We start from the raw sequence: 19,759 nt of genomic DNA, 5'->3' as shown, positions 1-19,759 counted from the left end.
CTCAGTTAGTCTCCATTTTCTTGATCATAAAAGACTGGGACTGAGTGTTTCGATGTTTTAATATTGTACTTTAGTAACACTAGTTGTAGTTTAGTAACATTGGGTTCTTCAATAAAATACTGATGATATATTAGGCATTTATTGCGCACCTTGCTTAGCTGGCGGTAGGCGAACGACTGCCCTCGCAGGAGCGTCGCCCGACATTGTACATGCACACACGTCATATTGCAATGTGCAACATTGCATATTCTCTACACAACAGTACTACCGTCAAAAATTTCAAAGACAACTAAGGTAATGCCGACACCCAGCTTGAAGTCGTAATCTAGCTATGTACCGTAAAATGAGGGGAATCGGGCCATTTTTTAAGTTCAACATTGATTTTTATAGTTATAGTAATAAAACGAAGATCACAATGGGACCGCTAGTTTAAATTTTCATCTATAATGCTTTAAGATATAGTTTATTAAAAAATAATCATAAAGTTACAAAAACTCACTTGTCCCTATTCACCCAGGTGTTGGATGAATCGGGTCGCTTAAGGGGTTAATAGCGTTTTTCGCTAGGGCTGGCACTATTCAGTTGTTATGTAGGTACCTAACTTTAGATAATTAATTTTTTAATATCTTTAATGAGTTACAAAACTTTGATGACTAAATTAAATTATTTAATATTATTAAACACTAAATAAAACTCACTTTCAGTTCAACATAGCTAACTCTAACAACTCAACAAAAGTATTGTGACATCCCAGAATTGTCCATATTCTAACTCTAGTCCCTATTCCTCCCAATTTACTATACTACTATACCCCATTAATATCTGTCCAGGGGGATCTTCAAGAGTGTTACTTACGTAGAGCTTGATGAGGACAGAGGCGAGGAGTACTCCGCAGCTCTGGATGAGATCTCCTATCACGTGTATCAATGCCGCTCGTAAATTTATGTTCCTGAAAAATATATACAAAAAACGGCTTGTCAATCACATATCGAATGAGATGAGATCCCTAAGTTTCCGGAAGACGCAGACGCTTTAATTATTCCTACGATAGTTCTCGTGGCTATTGAATACGATTGAGGAGGTATATGTCGATATTTGAATATTTAGGTTGTGTAGCAAACCGACGTCACTCTCGCGATACATAATTTTTATTATCTACGAGCTGATCCGGCAGACTTCGTAGTGCCTCAATCGATAAACAAAAGACCTAAACTTTTGTATAAAATAAACATAAAACAAACAAAAGGAATCCATCTGACGAGGGACTAAGGGAAAACAAAATTGATATTTTTATTTAATTCCGAGCATTTTCATGTTTATCTACCTTTTAAACCTTCTCTGGACTTTCACAAATAAATAATTCAAGACCAAAATTAGCCAAATCGGTCTAGTCGTTCTCGAGTTTTAGCGAGACTAACGAACAGCAATTCATTTTTATATATATTATCTACTATTATTTATATCTATAAACACAGAAAATAAACAATAATAAATCATACAAGTCTTTATTTGTTATAGACAAATTGATAAAATTTTATCAATTTGAGTTTTCTGAAAATTTACAAAATCCTTCATTATAAATAAAATATAGGGTAGTCCAATGTTACTGCCATCTACAGGAGCAATGAGAAACTAATCGAATCGAAGCCATCTAGTGGCCGACGCCCGTAAACATTTTTTGTTGAGTGCTTGAGTTGTTTTTCTATAACTAATTTATGTGTATTATCTATGGAGTCCGTTACCGGGTGCCGGTAGAGACGACGTTGGCCTCGGCACTGGACAGGTCCTTCATGGTGTATTCGCCGTTAAGGAGCGCGCCGTTGGCTGCGGGCTTGTGTCTCCGCCCCCAACCCCCCGGGACGCGCCCCCCGCCCCCCGGGCACGCCGCCCCGCCGTGGCTGTGGTGGTGGGCTGGACGTACAAACACAACCAAGTAGTTTAGACCTCGACATATCCTAAGATCAGTAAATAAACAAATAATTCGTCTTTTCTCAACAATATCCAAATATCCAAAAATATTCGAAATTGAGTTACTATGCGGAATCATTTAGTATCAGGAGTATTTTTCTCATAAATACTGTCAAAAGAGCGTAGTTTAGTTTTAGTTTTTTTTTTAGTTTAGAGAGAGAGAGAGAATACACTTTATTGCACACCAAAACACAATTTACATTCAAAAAAACAATCAAAAAACAGATAAATTTGTACAATAGGCGGTCTTATCGCTAAAAGCGATCTCTTCCAGACAACCGTTTAATTTATATAAATTCTGGAAAATATAAAAAAAATATAGCAGGTATGCTGCGGTGTACTATAGATAATACATTATAGAAAATATATACATACAATAAACAAAATATATACCGTTTACATATAATATGAAATATATACTTATTATTATATACCAATATAAATACTTACATACAATACATACTAATATACTTACATACACATAATACATCAACAGTATGGAAATAATAAATGATGATGCAAACAAACAGCACTAAGAAGATAAGTAGTGTTCCTGTTTTTCCTGTAGTTAGTTTACCTATGTTTTTACTATTATTAACAAAATTAATACAAATTCAATTCAAATTCAAATTTAAAATCATTTATTTCAACTTAGATGTCAGTATGACACACTTGTTGAATGTCAAAATACAAATAACTATGTTAACTCTACCACCGGTTCCAAAAAAAGCCACAGTCCTGAGAAGAACCGGCGAAACAAACTCAGCGGGCATAATTCTATCTTACTTTAAAAGACAGATAATGTAACTGGTAAAAAATAAAAAATAAATGTTGCAAAGATGATTAATATTCAAAATATCACATCTTAAACCTTTAAAACACTCTCCTGTAAAATTAGTAAGTTTTGAGATTACACAGTTTTAACGCGAGAATAATTTAAATTTTCAGACTGCTATCGAAAGGTACAATGATTTGGCGGATGTTACGTTGCGTTAAGGAGCGCTGGGCTCATCTAGTCAATTCGTGTGACATCAAAAGAGCGCGACGTTAAAACGCAGCGCTAACGCGTTCTGTTTGACGAAGCTTTAATACGTCGATGCTGTTCAAAAGAGTCCTAGCAGAGGATGCTGCGTGCGCTACCCACCGATGTCGGAAGCGCAGCCGTGGAGCACCAGCGCCAGGATCACGTTGAAGACTACCCCGCAACCGGACACGATCATCATCATGTCCGGCTCGATGGTGTACTCGCCGGAGTGAAGCCGAGCCGCCGCCACGTACACGAACACGCCAGTCAGTATCCATATCAGAAGAACCGACACCATCGCTCCGAGAACCTCTGTCAGAGAAATTCCAATGCAACTAAATATTATTAGAATCTATATACTAATATACTAGCTGTACCCGTCCGCTTCGCTGGCCATTTAAAATTAACATTATTATTTCTCACCCCCCCGCAAAGATTCTCATCATTAACGCTCCCGCAACTGGTGTAGGGAGTCCAACAATCATATAAATGTTAGCCTATCCGTTAAGTACATTTATTTTCTACATGGATACCAAGTTTCAAGTCAATCGGATGCATGGTTCAGTAGTTATAACGGAACATCCTTAAAAAACATTGTAGATTTATCTATACTAATTGTATATAAATCTATACTAATATATAACTGTTTCATATCTTCTGTGAAAGTGCACAAATGTGGGAAAATGGAACAAAGCCGCTGGACGTAACTTCTCGGAATCCTCCAAAAAGTCAACTGAAAAAATCTCAATAAATGACCACAATTTTACTGAGATTATATTTCATCCCATAGCAACTCATCTTATTTCATCTCATAACATCATTTTTCATATAAAAACAATACATAAAAGATTAGGCTGTATGGTATGATACCTTTGCCTTGCCAATTCGAAAAATAAAACTAGTACTACTATAGAATCATAATAGTGCAAAAGCTTATAATTTAAATTAATTATAGTCGAATTTCGACTACCGGGGGACAACTAGTACATAATATAACAATCTCACCGGCGCGTTTGTATCCGTATGACATGTGCACGTCGGGAGGTCGTTTCGCGCAGTGGAAGGCCAACAGAGCCAACGCGAACCCCCCGCAATCACTAAGCATGTGAGCCGCGTCACTCATCACCGATAAACTCCCCGCCAAGTATCCGCCTATCAGCTCGCATACCTGAAGAAAACCATTACCTAGATCTTGCTTATCACTTAAACCGGTGATTCAGCTCACGGTGATCACCGATACCAATAGGCATCAACAACATTAATGCCGTCGCGTACCTTGAGTCATAAGTTCAATAGCACAACGATTGCCCCCCTCCACAAATCGGAAGGCATTACTGCTTTGCGTCTCAGAAATAGGCAATACGGCGGTGCCCCTAAATGAGCCTATGGATATTGGCTTATTTAAGACATTTTTATGCAAAGTTCATGATAATATACCACTTTTATGCTTTTTCACTAAAAACTTTTTCGGTTCTAATCCTAGCTGAAGTATTTCAAAGTGACTTTAGATCTAGTCGTGTCTATGTTTTTTATTTATTGCATAGACGGGTGGACGAGCTCACAGCCCACCTGGTGTTAAGTGGTTACCGGATTCCATAGACATCTACAACGTAAATGCCGCCACCCAACTTGAGATATGAGTTCTAAGGTATCAAGTATAGTTACAATGTCTGCCCCACCTTTCAAACCGAAACGCATTACTACTTCACGGCAGAAATAGGTAGGGCGGTGGTACCTACCCATGCGGACTCACAAGAGGTTCACCAGTAATTACGCAAATTATAATTTTGCGGGTTTGATTTTTATTACACGCTGTTATTCCTTCACCGTGGAAGTCAATCGCGAACATTTGTACGTATTTCATTATAAAAAATTGGTACCCGCCTGCGGGATTCGAACACCGGTGCATCGCTAGATACGACTGCACCGGACGTCTTATCCTTTAAGCCACTACGACTTCAATAAAGTCTATATAGTTTCTTACCATAAAGAATGCGCACAGTACGAGGGCGGTCAGCAGCTGCGGTATCGCACTGGGGGGCTCCGCTTGTGGCCAGTGACAGTGCTCTGGTTCCGTAGCCGACGTCACCGGCACGTCGGAGTACGTCTCCTGAAATAGAACTTCGATTAAATAACCGATCCAGATTAAAATGACGTTAGTGTGACGTTTATAAAAATATTCAAGGGCATCCTCCACGTTATCTATATATTAATACGTGAAGCAAAAACTTTGTACCTCTTTTTACGAAAATTGCGCGGACGGAGGAGTATGAAATTTCCCCCACTTATATACACACATTTTTTTTTAAATTATGCATAAAAAATACAATAAATCCCTAAAAAAACATTACACACTCTACCATGTATTTGACACACACACGCATCCGTACTGTTTGTTTATTGTCAAACTTTTCTTATTGCTTATAGTCTGTGGTCAAATTGAGAAAAGATTAAATATTGTTTGTCTTTATTAAAGTGTAGCTTAAAGTTTAGTTTTGGCGAAATCTGTGATTATATAATTTGACAATAGAATCATAATAATGTTCAAACTTATAATTTCAATTAATTATAGTCGAATTTCGACTACTGCGGGACCACTAGTATATATAATAGGTTAAGTAGTGTAATTTTTTACTGGTGGTAGGACCTCATGTGAGTCCGCGCGGGTAGGTACCACTACCCCGCCTATTTCTGCCGTGAAGCAGTAATGCGTTTCGGTTTGAAGGGCTGGGCAACCGTTGTAACTATACTTGAGATTTTAGAACTTATATCTCAAGGTGGGTGGCGGCATTTACGTTATAGACGTCTAAGGGCTTCGACCGCCCATCAGAGGAAAAAAAATCATAAAAAAAAGAAAAATTACTTCGATTTTTATATATATTTTAAACTAAAACAGTTTAATAGCATACCCAACTAAAAATGCTAATTTTTTTTATCAAGTTGACCCAGGTCAGGGTATTAGGCCAAAGTTGTAACATTATCACTTTATTGTCATTGGACCTTGGTACGTGAGAAAATTTCAAGTTGACCAGACGACACGAAGTTGCTGAAGGTTACATTGAAAAAAAAAAATACAACACATACATAGGATTTAAAGCAAAACAATTACAAAAGGGGTTTAAAAAAGCTCTATTTGGGTAGAGGAGTTCACAAGCTTTTGCTGTTTTGAAGTTGCCCGTAGAAATCACAATGTGAATGCCGATAACCATTTTAAGGACAGGAGATCTAAGTCAAGTAATTGCGTGACGATTAATCTAATCTTGAAACCCGAACCATCAGTATTTAAGATAGGAAATAATATGAGAGTTACATAGTTTAACAAAATGATCAACGGAGAAAGCTCCAACAGAAACAATAGTTTTTCAAAAAAGTTCTCGTCCATTTTTGGTGGTAAACATATCAGAACGGACCGAAAACTATCAACAACATTTGGAAAAGAAGTTCGTTGTATAGATTTAAATGCTTTTCAATAGGATAAATACAAAGAATAGAACACAAATATACACGAATATTCAGGACAAACTAATTCTAAAGAAAATTTAAGAAACTTAAACAATATTTCCTACCATAGTCACGTTACAATGATAAACTTGTATTTAACCCATAGATACAGCCCACTTGAGTTTCTCGCCAGATCTTCTCAGCGGGTCGCGTTTCCGATCCGGTGGTAGATTCTGCGAAGCACTGCTCTTGCTAGGGCCAGTGTTAGCAACACTCCGGTTTGAGCCCCGTGAGCTCATCTACATGTTAGGGCGAAGCTGAAATAGTCTCTGTACGATAGCTCAGTTTTATGATATTTTAAAGATTTAAAGAATTACGGACTTACCGCCAACTGCTCTCAGATTTCACGACTCCTTTTTCAAATGTTGCACAAACTGCGGCAACACGTAGCGCTCGTGTCGCGCTCAGTTTTGACTTCGCGAGTACCGGGCAAGTTGGCGGGAGATTTCAAAATGTAAACCCCAAAATCGAACATTCCCCCCACCGAAATCCGCCCGGATTTCCCATTACGATACCAATAACAATGTTTTGATGATTCAGTTTCACAGTGGACTGTATTTATATTAAAATTATTTTAAGTAAATAAATCCAAGTATTTAAACAATAAACTTGACTTATAACTAAAAGAGAGATCACACAAAGGCCTACCTTTATGTAATCTTGTTATGAGTTAATTTTTATGTTTTTAATGGTAACTCTATGTCCGTCGCTATTGGGAGCGGACAAAGCTTAACGACAAGACGCGCCGTTTCGTTATTTTTATACGAATTTTAACCACTCGCACGACACCATCCACGCCTGACTTAAATACAGTGACTCGCGCTAGATCCCACTGTAAAGGTGGTGGTGGTGCGTGTGATTTAATGAGAACTAAAATTCGACAGTTGTTGAACCACTTTTGTCGCTGCTGAAATGTGTGGAGGTATTCTTGGCCCCACCATTTCCAAAAACGTTGTGTAAAGAGTTGTAAAATTTTCCATCGCTCGCGAGACAAAAAACGATGCTCACTGATATCGAATACCGGTACAGCCAACAATTCCCGCCCGATCACAACATGTGCCGGCGTCAGCATTTGGAACTCCTCTGGATCATCGAACAGTGGACATAGCGGTCTCCAATTGAGAACTGCTTCAACCCGAGCAAAAGGCGTTCGGAGCTCTTTGAATGGAAATGATTTGTCTCCTACAATCCGTTTCAAATATAATTTAGCAGACTTTATTGCAGACTCATAGAAACCACCGAAGCGACCACCACTAGGAGGGTTATGGCTCCAACGAATATTACGCGCTACAAGTTCTCTTGATAAGCTTTCTAAGTAAGACCCGATTAAACGCGTAACATCTGCTGACTGTTTCGTAGCCGACACAAAATTGGCATTATCTGAAATAATCATGAGACATTGACTTGTTGTAATTCCTTGCAAAGTGCGAGGACCAACATATAAATAAAATTTATGACAATAATCTATTAAAATGTTTGTAAAAATTGAATTTTTAAGTAAAAGTAAAGAAGGTTTCCTATCAGGTGAAAGACTAGAATTAGACAATTTACCCCCCACCCTGAGGAAACAGTTTGAATCCATGAAGGTAATTAGTTTCCGCAAACTCTGAGAACATCTCTGACCTTTTTGTAAGGCCATAATGTCGTCCACAAATAAATGACTTTGTACGATTTTAATAACAATGTCGTGAGCCTTTCTGCTGTCCTCCAAAAACAGCGATCTACGTTCTGATTGAAAGATTCTATAGTTGTGGATGAACAAGTAAGACCGCGCGATTATACTCACAAGCTTACTAAAACTAGAGTATCTGTTGGTGAGGTCCAACAGTGAATATGCTTCTATGACTTCTGTTGAGACAAGTACAGTACTTAAAGTATTTCGTTCTAGGCTTAGAGTTATAGGTTTAACTGGACCCTCTGACTGGAAGTCATTAAGCCAATGGAGGCCGTTAAGCCACTCATGTATTGTTGCGCATGATGCGTTAAACACGCCTCCAAATTTGTTTGTTGTATTAGAAAGCCACAAAATACAAAGATGCGGGATGATAAATATCGAATCCACGTTTTGTACCGCGCCTACGTGGCTCTTGCATCCACAAAGACTTTCGTACTCACGAATAAATTTTAAATTCGGATGGCGTCCCAACTTCTTTTCTATATTAATGTATTTATGTTCTTCTGCTCCATATGAAACACAAAGTTTATAAAAAGGTTCCAAAGGGTAGTTTACGAAACATCTACTTTTCTTATCACGGTTATGATCGCGATCAGACAATGTCCCTACTGATATATTATTATTATCTGGATGTTGTGGTTCCTTGTTAAGAATACTTTCCATCTCAGAGACAGACTGCGTTTCTTGCTCCAAGTTCACAGAAAGAGCCACAAATGATTTTGTATTATCGCTTTTGATATGATGATTTTCCGTGTCTACAGTTCTATGATCCGAAATCGATACTTGACCTGCGATGACGTAGCCGAAAATGGAATGCAATGCCACCGGCATGTTCTTATCTTGTGGCATGATCTTTTCTCCATCATAAATTTGAGGAAATAGATCACCGGCCAATAACATGTCGATGGGACCCGATGTACCAAAAGTTGGATCAGCAAGTGAAAGATTTTGAAATTTACGGATCACATCATCTGAGATGGACATAGTCGGTAGATTTCCGGCTATTTTTGCAACTATGACTACATCGGTAGTTAATATGGGGCTATCGCACTGACGCGGTTTTACAGTACAGGTAGTTAGCCCCAGATCTGCAATAGGCTTGGCACCTAGACCAATGGAATCGAAATCACACTTTCTCCGCCCTAGTCCTAACCTTAATGCACAGTCTTGAGTTATGTAGCCCGTCATGGCACCACTGTCAATTATAGCACGTACGGGTTGATAGATGCCCCAACAATCTGCGACGTGTATAATTGCGGTTCCGAGCAAGACTGTCGAAGTTGTAGAAACGGTAAGAGCCACCGAGCTGGCATTATTTCCTGAATTGGCACCAGCGCCAGCATCGATGTGAAGTGTGTGATGGTGCATATTTTTGCAAACTGTACAACGTACCCTAGATGGACAACTCTTTAATATATGATCATCACGCAAACAATTTTCACATAGCTTCAACTGTTTTATTTTTTGAAGCCGTTGTTCAGGAGTGAGATCACTATATTCGAAGCACCGATATATTGAATGAGGCTTGCCGCAATAATAACATTTTTTTATTTTATTTAAAGTTTCATTCGAGTTTTGTTCGTTCTGAAGATTCTTAGTAGCCGCAGTTGCGGCCGAGGCCAAAGATGTTCTAGGCGCACCCACCCTGGTATTTGAATTATTAAGCTTTTTATCAAAACGACTGGTATTCTGGTAACCCCTTGCGTATATAGGTTTTGCATTGTTTATGCTTTGATTTGAGACCGATTTACTTTCCGACATCTCCAGGATACGGACCTGGTTTTCCACGAAAGCGATAAGACCCTCAAACGTCGGAAGATCACCCGGTACACTTTTGTTTTCGAATGCGCGCCTAGTAGTTGAATCCAAATTACGCAAAGCTACATAAAACAAAACAAAACTTGATAAATCTGGTATGTTTAATGATTTTAATGCTTTGACGCTATCTTGACACGCTTGTAAAAAGGCATTTAGCCGTCTACTGACTCATATTGTAATGTTTTGAAACTAAATACTTTATCTAAATATGTAGTCGCTAGCGCCCTCTTGTTTTCAAAACGTGTAACTAAAGAATTCCATACAATGTAATAATTTGTTGCTGTTATTGGCATTGATTTTACGATAGTGAGTGCTGGACCACTCACAGCCGACAATAAGTAATAAAATTTTTCAATATCAACTATATCAGTATTAGAATGTACTAAACTAGTAAAAGTGTCTCTAAATGTGGGCCAATTTTCTAACTTTCCGTCAAAGTGGAAAATTTCTAATTTCGGTAATCGAGGTTTTACAGTTTTACCGGAACCGAAATCACATCTAGTATTATCACTACCTGATAAATTTAGACTATCCGCGATATCACAAACAGAGTAATACATCTCATCAAATGCTTTGATTTGGTCGTATGACGGTACATACGACGCATTATAACGTTTTTGGACACAAATAATTTCACTCATAGCACTTTCATATGCAGTTCTCAAAGCGACAATATCTCTAAAACGGGCGCGAAATTGTGGCTGCATATCAGTATTACTTCTAACTACTCGTGACATCTCGTACAACGATTGTAAACGCATAAATGCCATCTCCTTGGTTGTCTGATGTGGTTGCAACAACTGATCGACATCGTCATCGGAAATTATTACTTTTTTTCCAGATGTTGCTTTCGCCATCTTACAATTTTATTTAGGTAGGTACTTATGAATTTACAAATTAATTTGTTTAAAACACAATTTAAGAATTAGTAGAATATTATAAAATACGAATAATCAAACAACAAATATTAAAAGAAAGTTCTACCAAGTAAAATTGTAACACAAAACAATATTAATAATTAATTAATTAATATTCGAAGAAAAAACTACAGTTAAAAACTATTTAATACGACAAAATTAAAGATTCTAAGATTTAATTCAATAGCAAACAATAAGAATTATCAATAAAAATATGTTATGGTTATTTTATTGAAATTTAATTTACTGCCAGTAATGGCGGCAAGGCGTCAGATGTATATTATGTAGTATAAAGTTCGCAACAAATTTGAAATAAAGTTTAATATTGTAACGAAAATAATACTAAATACCTGAACGCCGATGTATATTATGAATCACTGTATAAATTCCTTTATTGTAAAACACAAAACACAGAAGTTATGTTTTTCACAAAAACACACAACTACCTACTTACGAATAAAAGTTTTTGTAGGAATTGTTTTTACAATAATTACGTTTTTGTTATACTGAATCACTGGTATTTGATTTCGTAACAGGTAAAATCCGGCTCGAAGGACCATAAATGTACGATAGCTCAGTTTTATGATATTTTAAAGATTTAAAGAATTACGGACTTACCGCCAACTGCTCTCAGATTTCACGACTCCTTTTTCAAATGTTGCACAAACTGCGGCAACACGTAGCGCTCGTGTCGCGCTCAGTTTTGACTTCGCGAGTACCGGGCAAGTTGGCGGGAGATTTCAAAATGTAAACCCCAAAATCGAACAGTCTCTAAAGGCTATCAGCATAGGTAGGAAAAATAAAAAACACTTGTATTCATAGATTCTAATAACCTTCGCCGTAGTGATAGAAAATTTAATAAACAACCCCGTTATGCAAAAGAGAACCAACCAGTATTTTGAATAGAAAATCGACTATATTACGAGAACTAAAATTCACATATACACTTAGTTTTAGACGCACTATTATGATCCGCACAAAATCGCCAAGCTGACATTCGGATGTTAATTACTCGACAATGTAATGTGTCAAACTCGCTCATCTTCCAGTAATTCGTTTTTCCAAAAAGATCCTATTCTTAAAGTTCTTCTGCCTTGGTTAGTCCTGTTGGTGTAATTTTGTGATTGAGACGTGAACTGTCGCTTTCATGATTCCGTCGGCTGGGAGTCCTTGGGGGGAGCCGCGCATCTGGTTGTAGGGATCGTTAGATCCCTCCTACCTACCCTGACCCGAGTTCCGTCTCGGGCGGGGATCTAACGTCGGGAGAGAGTGAGCGATGGGGTTTAGTTGGTAGTCATCTTCGAGTCCGACATAGCCCGGACTGATCCCATGAGGGATGACCGGGTAATCGGAAAATGGAATTCCCAACGAAAAACAAAAACGAGCTATTTTTTTTTATTGTTTAGGTGAGCCGACGAACTCACGGACAGCTGGTGTTAAGTGTTTACCGGAGCCCATAGACGTCTACAATGTAAATGCCGCCACCTACCGTAAGATACGAGTTCTAACGTGTAGTTACAACGGCTGCCCTACCCTTCGAACTACGCATTACTGCTTCGCAGCAGAAATAAGTAGGGCGGCGGTACCCACCCGTGTGGACTCACAAGACGTACTACCACCAGTAATAGCTATTTAAGTAATATTTGTAGCTAATACAAAAATTACTGGATGCATACTACAAAGTGTATCATAATACAAACTTTAATGTGTTCTATTATAGAAACACTTAAAATTATAGAAACTCGTCTGTCCAATCTAGCGAATTAAAAATACTTCTTTTTTGCCACGTACCATCCGGCTATGGAATGAGCTCCCCTCCACGGTGTTTCCCGAGCGCTATGACATGTCCTTCTTCAAACGAGGCTTGTGGAGAGTATTAAGCGGTAGGCAGCGGCTTGGCTCTACCCCTGGCATTGCTGAAGTCCATGGGCGACGGTAACCACTCACCATCAGGTGGGCCGTATGCCTCCAAAGGCAATAAATAAAAAATAAAAATAAAAAACCTAAAAAACGAATAAATCGATTGATATGTAATGTCGATATAAAAATTGAATACGTAAATATATACAAATAATTTAAATTTAAATGTCGATTTGCATTATTAAAATAATTTGTATACCATCATGTAATATATGTACCAAAATATTTTTTTTTTAATTTGTCTATCTGTCTGTCCGTTTGTTGCGGTTAACCTTTGGAACAGCTGGACAGACTTTGAGGGGACTTTCACTGGCAGATAGCTGATGTAATAATGAGTCACTTAGGCGACTTCTATTTTAGAAAAATTCTAAAATAATTATAAAATATAGTAATGTTTTGTTAAATTCCACGCGGACGAAGTCGCGGGCATGGCTATTATAAAAAACACAGTCTCCTTCACGTTGCTTGGATATTCTCCACACAACACTAGAATTCGACGAGTTACATGACCTAAAAGCTATTACCAAAAATCGATCGCTCGAAGTGGCGTAGCTTTGTCGTCTAGCCAAAGTTATAACTAAACGAATACAATAATTTCAATTAGTACCTGTACTTAGTACAAGGATAGATTCTTTGGGCTTATTATTATATTACTGGGTGTAGGACCTCTTGTGAGTCAGATGGGTGGACGAGCTCACAGCCCACCTGGTGTTAAGTGGTTACTGGAGTCCATTGACATCTACGACGTAAATACGCCACCCACCTTGAGATATATCTAAGGTCTCAAGTATAGTTACAACGGCTGCCCCGACCTTCAAACCGAAACGCATTACTGCTTCACGGCAGAAATAGGCAGGGTGGTGGTTCCTACCCGCGCGGACTCACAAGAGGTCCTACCACCAGTAAAATAAAAAATAATAAAAAATAAATCTATATAATTATATAAAAATGAATTGCTGTTCGTTAGTCTCGCTAAAACTCGAGAACGGCTGGACCGATTTGGCTAATTTTGGTCTTAAACTATTTGTGGAGGTCCAGAGAAGGTTTAAAAGGTAGATAAATATGAAAATACTCGGGATTAAATAAAAATAGCAATTTTGTTTCTCCTTTAATGTGTCCCCCGTCGGACGGATTCCTTTTGTTTATTTTATATAAAGTTTAGGTCTTTTATTTATCGATTGAGGCACTACGAAGTCTGCCGGGTCAGCTAGTAAAATAATAAAATTTGTAACCAATCTCCGAGTTTGGCACATCGAATATTACGATTAATTTTATACAGTCGCAATGCGGTCACGGCAGGCGACCTGTCGATACACGTCAAGGTACTTGACACTGGTCGTGCGACAAGGAAGATTAATACCTACCGCATTTATGCGGTTTTTATTCCGTACACGAGTGAAAAAAGGTCATATCTCAGCTGAACCCATAGATGTCAGAAGCCCTAGACACGTCCTTACGGATCCATCAGATCCAATAACCTTTGCATTAGACGCCTTCAGCTCTAACACTAGGAGCAGGCTTAGGGACCTCGGTAACCGTACTCGTCGAACTCGACAAAGAGTTCGTCGTGCAACCTAACCCATGAATCAGCTCGCTGAGTTTCTCACCGGATCTTCTCAGCGCGATTCCGATCCGGTAGTAGATTCAATCGCGAAGCACCTACTCTTGAGCTGTTAGGTCTCCTTCGGAGGCGCTCGAGCAGCTGTTAGCAAATCCCACCCCTCCTGGCTGAGCCTTTGCTCGCCCACCTGTCTTGGTGAAACTGGTAAGGCCTCCGGGCCACCAGTAATCCTTCAATCATAAAAAAAAAAGATGTCAGAAACAATAACTACACTCAATTTGAGAAATCAGATCCAAGTTTTAATTGCATTATGTCAGGGCTGTGTTCGCTTGACTCCGGAATGCACGACATCTTCGCGCCAAAAATAAACAAAATTTCAATTGTAATCCAAAAACGGCTTTGTGAGCTTTAAATTAGAACATAAGTTTGCAACCCGTCAAACAAAATTAGGAATTGCGAATTAAATTTATTAGGGTTGACATCTTCGTCTGTTGATAATAATGAGCGTTTGTATTGTGTACGAACATTTTTAACGCAAAACGTTTTTTTGGGCTTTGGCCTAACCTCCTACCAGATCACCGCACCTAGGGGGCGTGTGGGGACGATCTGCTGATGTTGGGAACAAACCGCTGGCCCAACGACGTTTTTAGGGCCCTGCCGCACTAAGCGACTCCCCTGCACTCTTACACTTGACTTCTGATCTTCACCCGGGGTCAGAACCCAGTCAGAGTAAGGTTCCCGCGGTCAACCAGACTCGCGGCGCCACCCCTAGGACGCCCGACCGACGGGTCGTCGAGGCGATAGTCGACGACCAACGACGCCGGTGTCCGCGGTACAGCCGCCCAAGCGATACCGCTGATGTTCCGGGATACCCCGCTGAGTCAGAACCAGCCTGCCGGGTCGGAACGCGATACACCGCCGACCGGGAACGCAAAACGGTAATCCAACATGGAATACTACCTTCGGAACCTAAGACCAACCCCTGGCGTCCAACCGGGATATGCCTATTCGTCAATTGATCACACCTAGCAATTTGTTATTTGAATCGTCCCATTTATTATTGCCTTATAACACCAATCACTACCCGATTCATTGTGTCATAAAAGTTTCTCACAACATGAACCTAATAAATGTTGAATATCATCTGAGTGATAGTTTAGTTAAATATTAGTTTATCTTCATAGATAGTACCAACTTTCTATTTACATAGTTACATGATATTTATCAAGGCCACTTACATTCAAATTATTATTTGTTTCAATCACTTCCATTTTAGCACTCACTCAGAACTTTAATACACAAAACAATGTCTTTTGAAAGGATTAGGTTAAATAATGAACATTATAAATAAAAAGAGGGTAGTTTGTAAATGTTCTACAGTAAGGCCAGCTATTCAAACACCGACAGCCTAGAAGAATTCCTTTCATGTTTTAATATATTCGAATCTCAGGCGGATACCAATTTTTCTAATGAAATACGTACTCAACAAATGTTCACGAATGACATCCACGGTGAAGGAATAACATTGTGTAATAAAAATCAAACCCGCAAAATTATAATTTGCGTAATTACTGATGGGAGGACCTCTTCTGAGTCCGCGCGGATAGGTACCACCACCCTGCCCGTTTCTGCCGTGAAGCAGTAATTCGTTTCGGTTTGAAGGGTGGAGCAGTCGTTGTAACTATAGTGAGATCTTAGAACTCATGTCTCAAGGTGGGTGGCGCATTTATGTTGTAGATGTCTATGCGCTCCAGTAACCACATAACACCAGGTGGGCTGTGAGCTCGTCCACCCAAGTAAGCAATAAAAAAAAATATACTTTCTATACAAATCTTAATGAAAAATGTATTCTATGCTGAACCTATAAATAAATATGGCAGATTATTCATCAAAAGAACATAAGTGTAGTATTCAATTACTGCTCTAATAACATTCTTTCATGTGACCATCAAAGTGCAATTTATAATTTTACAGAATATGTATAATTTAGTAATTTTGAAACATACAAAATTATATATCTACCCCTATCTATCATCCACCTTAAAATGTGAAGTTTGAAGTATCATATTCGTTGTTCCAGCTTTCAAACCAGAATGCATCACTGCTTCACCGTGGAAGTCAATCATGAACATTCGTCAAGTACATATTTCTTTAGAAAAATCGGTACCCGCCTGTGGAATTCGAACACTGTTGCATTGCTAGATACGAATGCACCAGACGTCTTATCCTTTAGGCCACGATGACTTCATAATAATAATAATGATAAGTCGGCTTGTTGGAATCTCAAGTAGCATTATCTATGAGATATAATATATACCATATTAATGTGTAATATTTACCGATACATTATCTTATCTTGAACATAAGTTTCTCTTGAAAGAATGTAAGTCTACAGTTTAATTTGTACGGCAGCTTGATGGTTTCATAAAAAATACAGCTAAAAGAATAGCTTCTGTATTAAATTTAGTTCTGTTTTTTTGTTTTAACTAATTTAAATTGTTATCTGCCAATCATGTGTATTTCCATACACAACTCGGACGGAAGTTGAGCTTGGAATGAGATAATGTTGAAGCTATTGTTAGTTTCGTCATTTCGGCGTTCAGTGGTGTTTATCTCTTTGAGTTAAATCATCATTTGCAAGATTTCTACCATAAAATGATACATTACGAAACAGGATTGCCAATATTCAATACAAATGCCATTTTGAGTTCATGTCTAAAGGTTATTAACAGTATGTGTTTGATTGGCTCCTGTAATTGAAATTGTGATGTGTATACTCCTATATATATACTCCTTTAGATAAATAAAAATATTTCTCATGGGAATGAATAATCAGCATTTGCTTTGTTTCAAAAATTTATTATTTAAACACAGCAGTTATTTTCTAGGGAATCCTAGATTAGGCACAACTAGGTTGTTCCCTTGACATTGCAAATATCTTTGAGCGACAGTGATCACTTACTATCAGATGGGTCTTATGCTTGTATACCAATTGGTAAAAAATATTAGGAAGACGCTTCATATTTGAGATGATGGTTGTTTTAATTTTTTGGAGCAAAAACAGATAAAATATTCAGTTTTAATTATTTCGTATTGAAATTAATTAATAATTTTAAGCGCTTGGTGTGTTTATCTATACTTAAATTCTAACGAATAATAACATATTTAGCAAGTTTTTTTTTAACGTAAAAAAAATATTAGCATTGTATTTTAGCATGCTATTTACCTCGGCTAACAAAGGTGCTCTGTCCAAATGTTCCGAAGAAGCGAACGCTGATTCAAAGAACGTGTCCCGACTTCTAGACTCGTATCGGGAGCCACTTTCATCCCACATCCTTGCTTCTAGCTCGTCAGACATTCCGGCGCCGGGACGTCGCAAAAACAACAAAAAATATACACTTCACTAAACACACATATTTATCACAAAAAAATGAACAAAATCGTCTAATGTACAAACTAAAGTGTCTATGTATGATCCTTTATCGTGTAGCTGAAGTATAATTTACAACGGAACTCGATAAAACAGCGATAAATATTTTACAAAATACGAGAGCGATAACCCGTCTACGCGTACGACAGTACATTTTATTTGTATTCCCTTTGGTATGTCTAGAAAGAATCTAGATTCTAGTCTTTCTAAATGTCACAATTTACAAAGTCGACGTTCGATTTAGTGTTGCCTGAAAATCTCCAAAAAAAATCGTCGGAAAAGTTAACTGTACATCTTTTTAGAAATTTGATTTTGAATTTTGGTAGTTTAAATTACCAAGCTTAAGTTCTGGGTAGTTCAAATAAATTGAAAATTTAGGAAAATTCGATCAAAAATATGTTGAGAGACTAAATAAGAGAATATATAACCAAGTTTACCAAGTATACTAGATTATTTATATAAGGTCTCCCGTAAACTATTAGAAAAATACTGCGAACAAATGCTTAATATTTATTGAACCTTTACCTCAGATGGTTTACTTAAATTTACTTGTCTTAGGATACATACTAACTTTCCTGTACCTAAATACCATACTAACTTAGTTCTTAGTCTGAGATTTGTCCTCGAAGTGCTTTAGTGCTTACTCAATACTTAATCTAAGCTAGAAGTACCTACTGTAATAAGTTTTTAAAGGGGTGAATTTCTTTACGGCTATTGGTTACACTACCTTTTAGCCTATGTTAGTTCTTATCTAAAAAAGTTAATTTAAAATTTTAATGGCTTCTCGGCAAGACTAGATTGACTTAGACGATGTGTAAATAATCTGTACCAATTTGTCCATGTGCCCATCTCTATGAGAAGCAATCGTATATTCCGATACAAAGATCAGAACAGCCGTTGCCCACTAAAGTTCAAATTTCCACCTCATGTCTCAAGATGACTGGCGGCATTTGTGAGGATTTAACACATTAAACAGACCTTGCGTTTCTTCTTACATGGTAACAAAATATCACAAATACTACTAAAATTACAGATTTTGCCATCATTGTTTCGTATTTACCGAATGCCCAACTTTAAATGGAGTCAGAGGATTGTAAGTATATTTACTATTATGCAGCTATTCATTATGAAATTTCGGCCTATCAACTAATCTTATGCCAATTGATTTATCTTCTTATGTCCACGGGCTTCGCCAAGAAAAGCAATACGCGAAACTACATATTGATCTCGGGGCGACATGGCGACGGTTATAAATAATATCACAAACATAGTTTAACTTAGATTAATGCTTAATTTAGGAAATACAAATCAATGTTTGTATGTGTAGTCTCTTTTACTATATGGGTTTTTAAGCCATTCATACGATAGTGAAGATAATTGGTAAAGGTGTTGATAGCACTCTAAAGAAGATTTCTGTAGCAGCTCAGTACCAGCAACGTGCGACAGGTAGCGCGCGAGTCATTTCAAGAAATAAAATTTAGTCGTACCGTTAGCGTGCCATAGCAGCACTTCACTGGCAGTGAATCTTCTTATTTTTCTTCTTGCCCTTATCCCATCCACTACGTGCGGTCCATGTGGCATTTTCATACCCAATCCTGCGGACCGAATGGTAAGCAGTCGACGTCGCCCCAAACACGTCGTTACGGATCTTCCTGATCCACTAACGGTGTTTTTAGGTACCCCAAGCACCGGTCACACCGGTCACTGGTCATAAACTAACCCATAGACATAGCCCACTGAGTTTCTCGCCGGATCTTCTCAGTGGGTCGCGTTTCCGGTCGGTTGGTAGATTCAGCGAAGCACTGCTCTTGCTAGGGCCAGTATTTTGCAACGCCTCCTGGTTTGAGCCTCGACCTCGAACCTTAGGGTTACGCTGACATAGCCTTTCAAGGTTATCAGATTAGGTAGGAAAAAAAAGTGGCATTTCCATTCAGGCCTACCATAA

The 19,759-nt window shown here is 38.1% G+C and overlaps 1 protein-coding gene across 3 annotated transcripts in view; it reads right to left on the bottom strand.

Moving 5' to 3' along the window:
* LOC114247908 (proton-coupled zinc antiporter SLC30A2) overlaps window positions 1-18,043 on the bottom strand; it is a 28,118-nt gene extending 10,075 nt beyond the window's left edge. Inside the window, exons 1-6 of one of the 3 annotated variants that reach the window (XR_003624914.2) lie at window positions 17,611-18,043; window positions 4,977-5,102; window positions 3,998-4,160; window positions 3,113-3,304; window positions 1,743-1,911; window positions 856-949 (exon numbers count right to left, since the gene is read on the bottom strand). Coding sequence is in view for 2 of the 3 variants with exons in the window: in XM_028180992.2 (XP_028036793.2) it covers window positions 856-949; window positions 1,743-1,911; window positions 3,113-3,304; window positions 3,998-4,160; window positions 4,977-5,102; window positions 17,611-17,742 (876 nt within the window). In the remaining variant the exon portion in view is untranslated. Of the gene's footprint in view, window positions 1-855; window positions 950-1,742; window positions 1,912-3,112; window positions 3,305-3,997; window positions 4,161-4,976; window positions 5,103-15,622; window positions 15,706-17,610 lie in introns of those variants that run through there. The other 2 variants (XM_028180992.2, XM_089736015.1) reach the window with 2 other exon arrangements.
* Window positions 18,044-19,759: the final 1,716 nt, after the last annotated feature.

The sequence above is a fragment of the Bombyx mandarina genome, chromosome 20 (assembly GCF_030267445.1).
Source record: "Bombyx mandarina strain Sakado chromosome 20, ASM3026744v2".
Lineage (NCBI taxonomy): Eukaryota > Metazoa > Arthropoda > Insecta > Lepidoptera > Bombycidae > Bombyx > Bombyx mandarina.
This window is presented reverse-complemented; position numbering and strand designations above follow the sequence as displayed.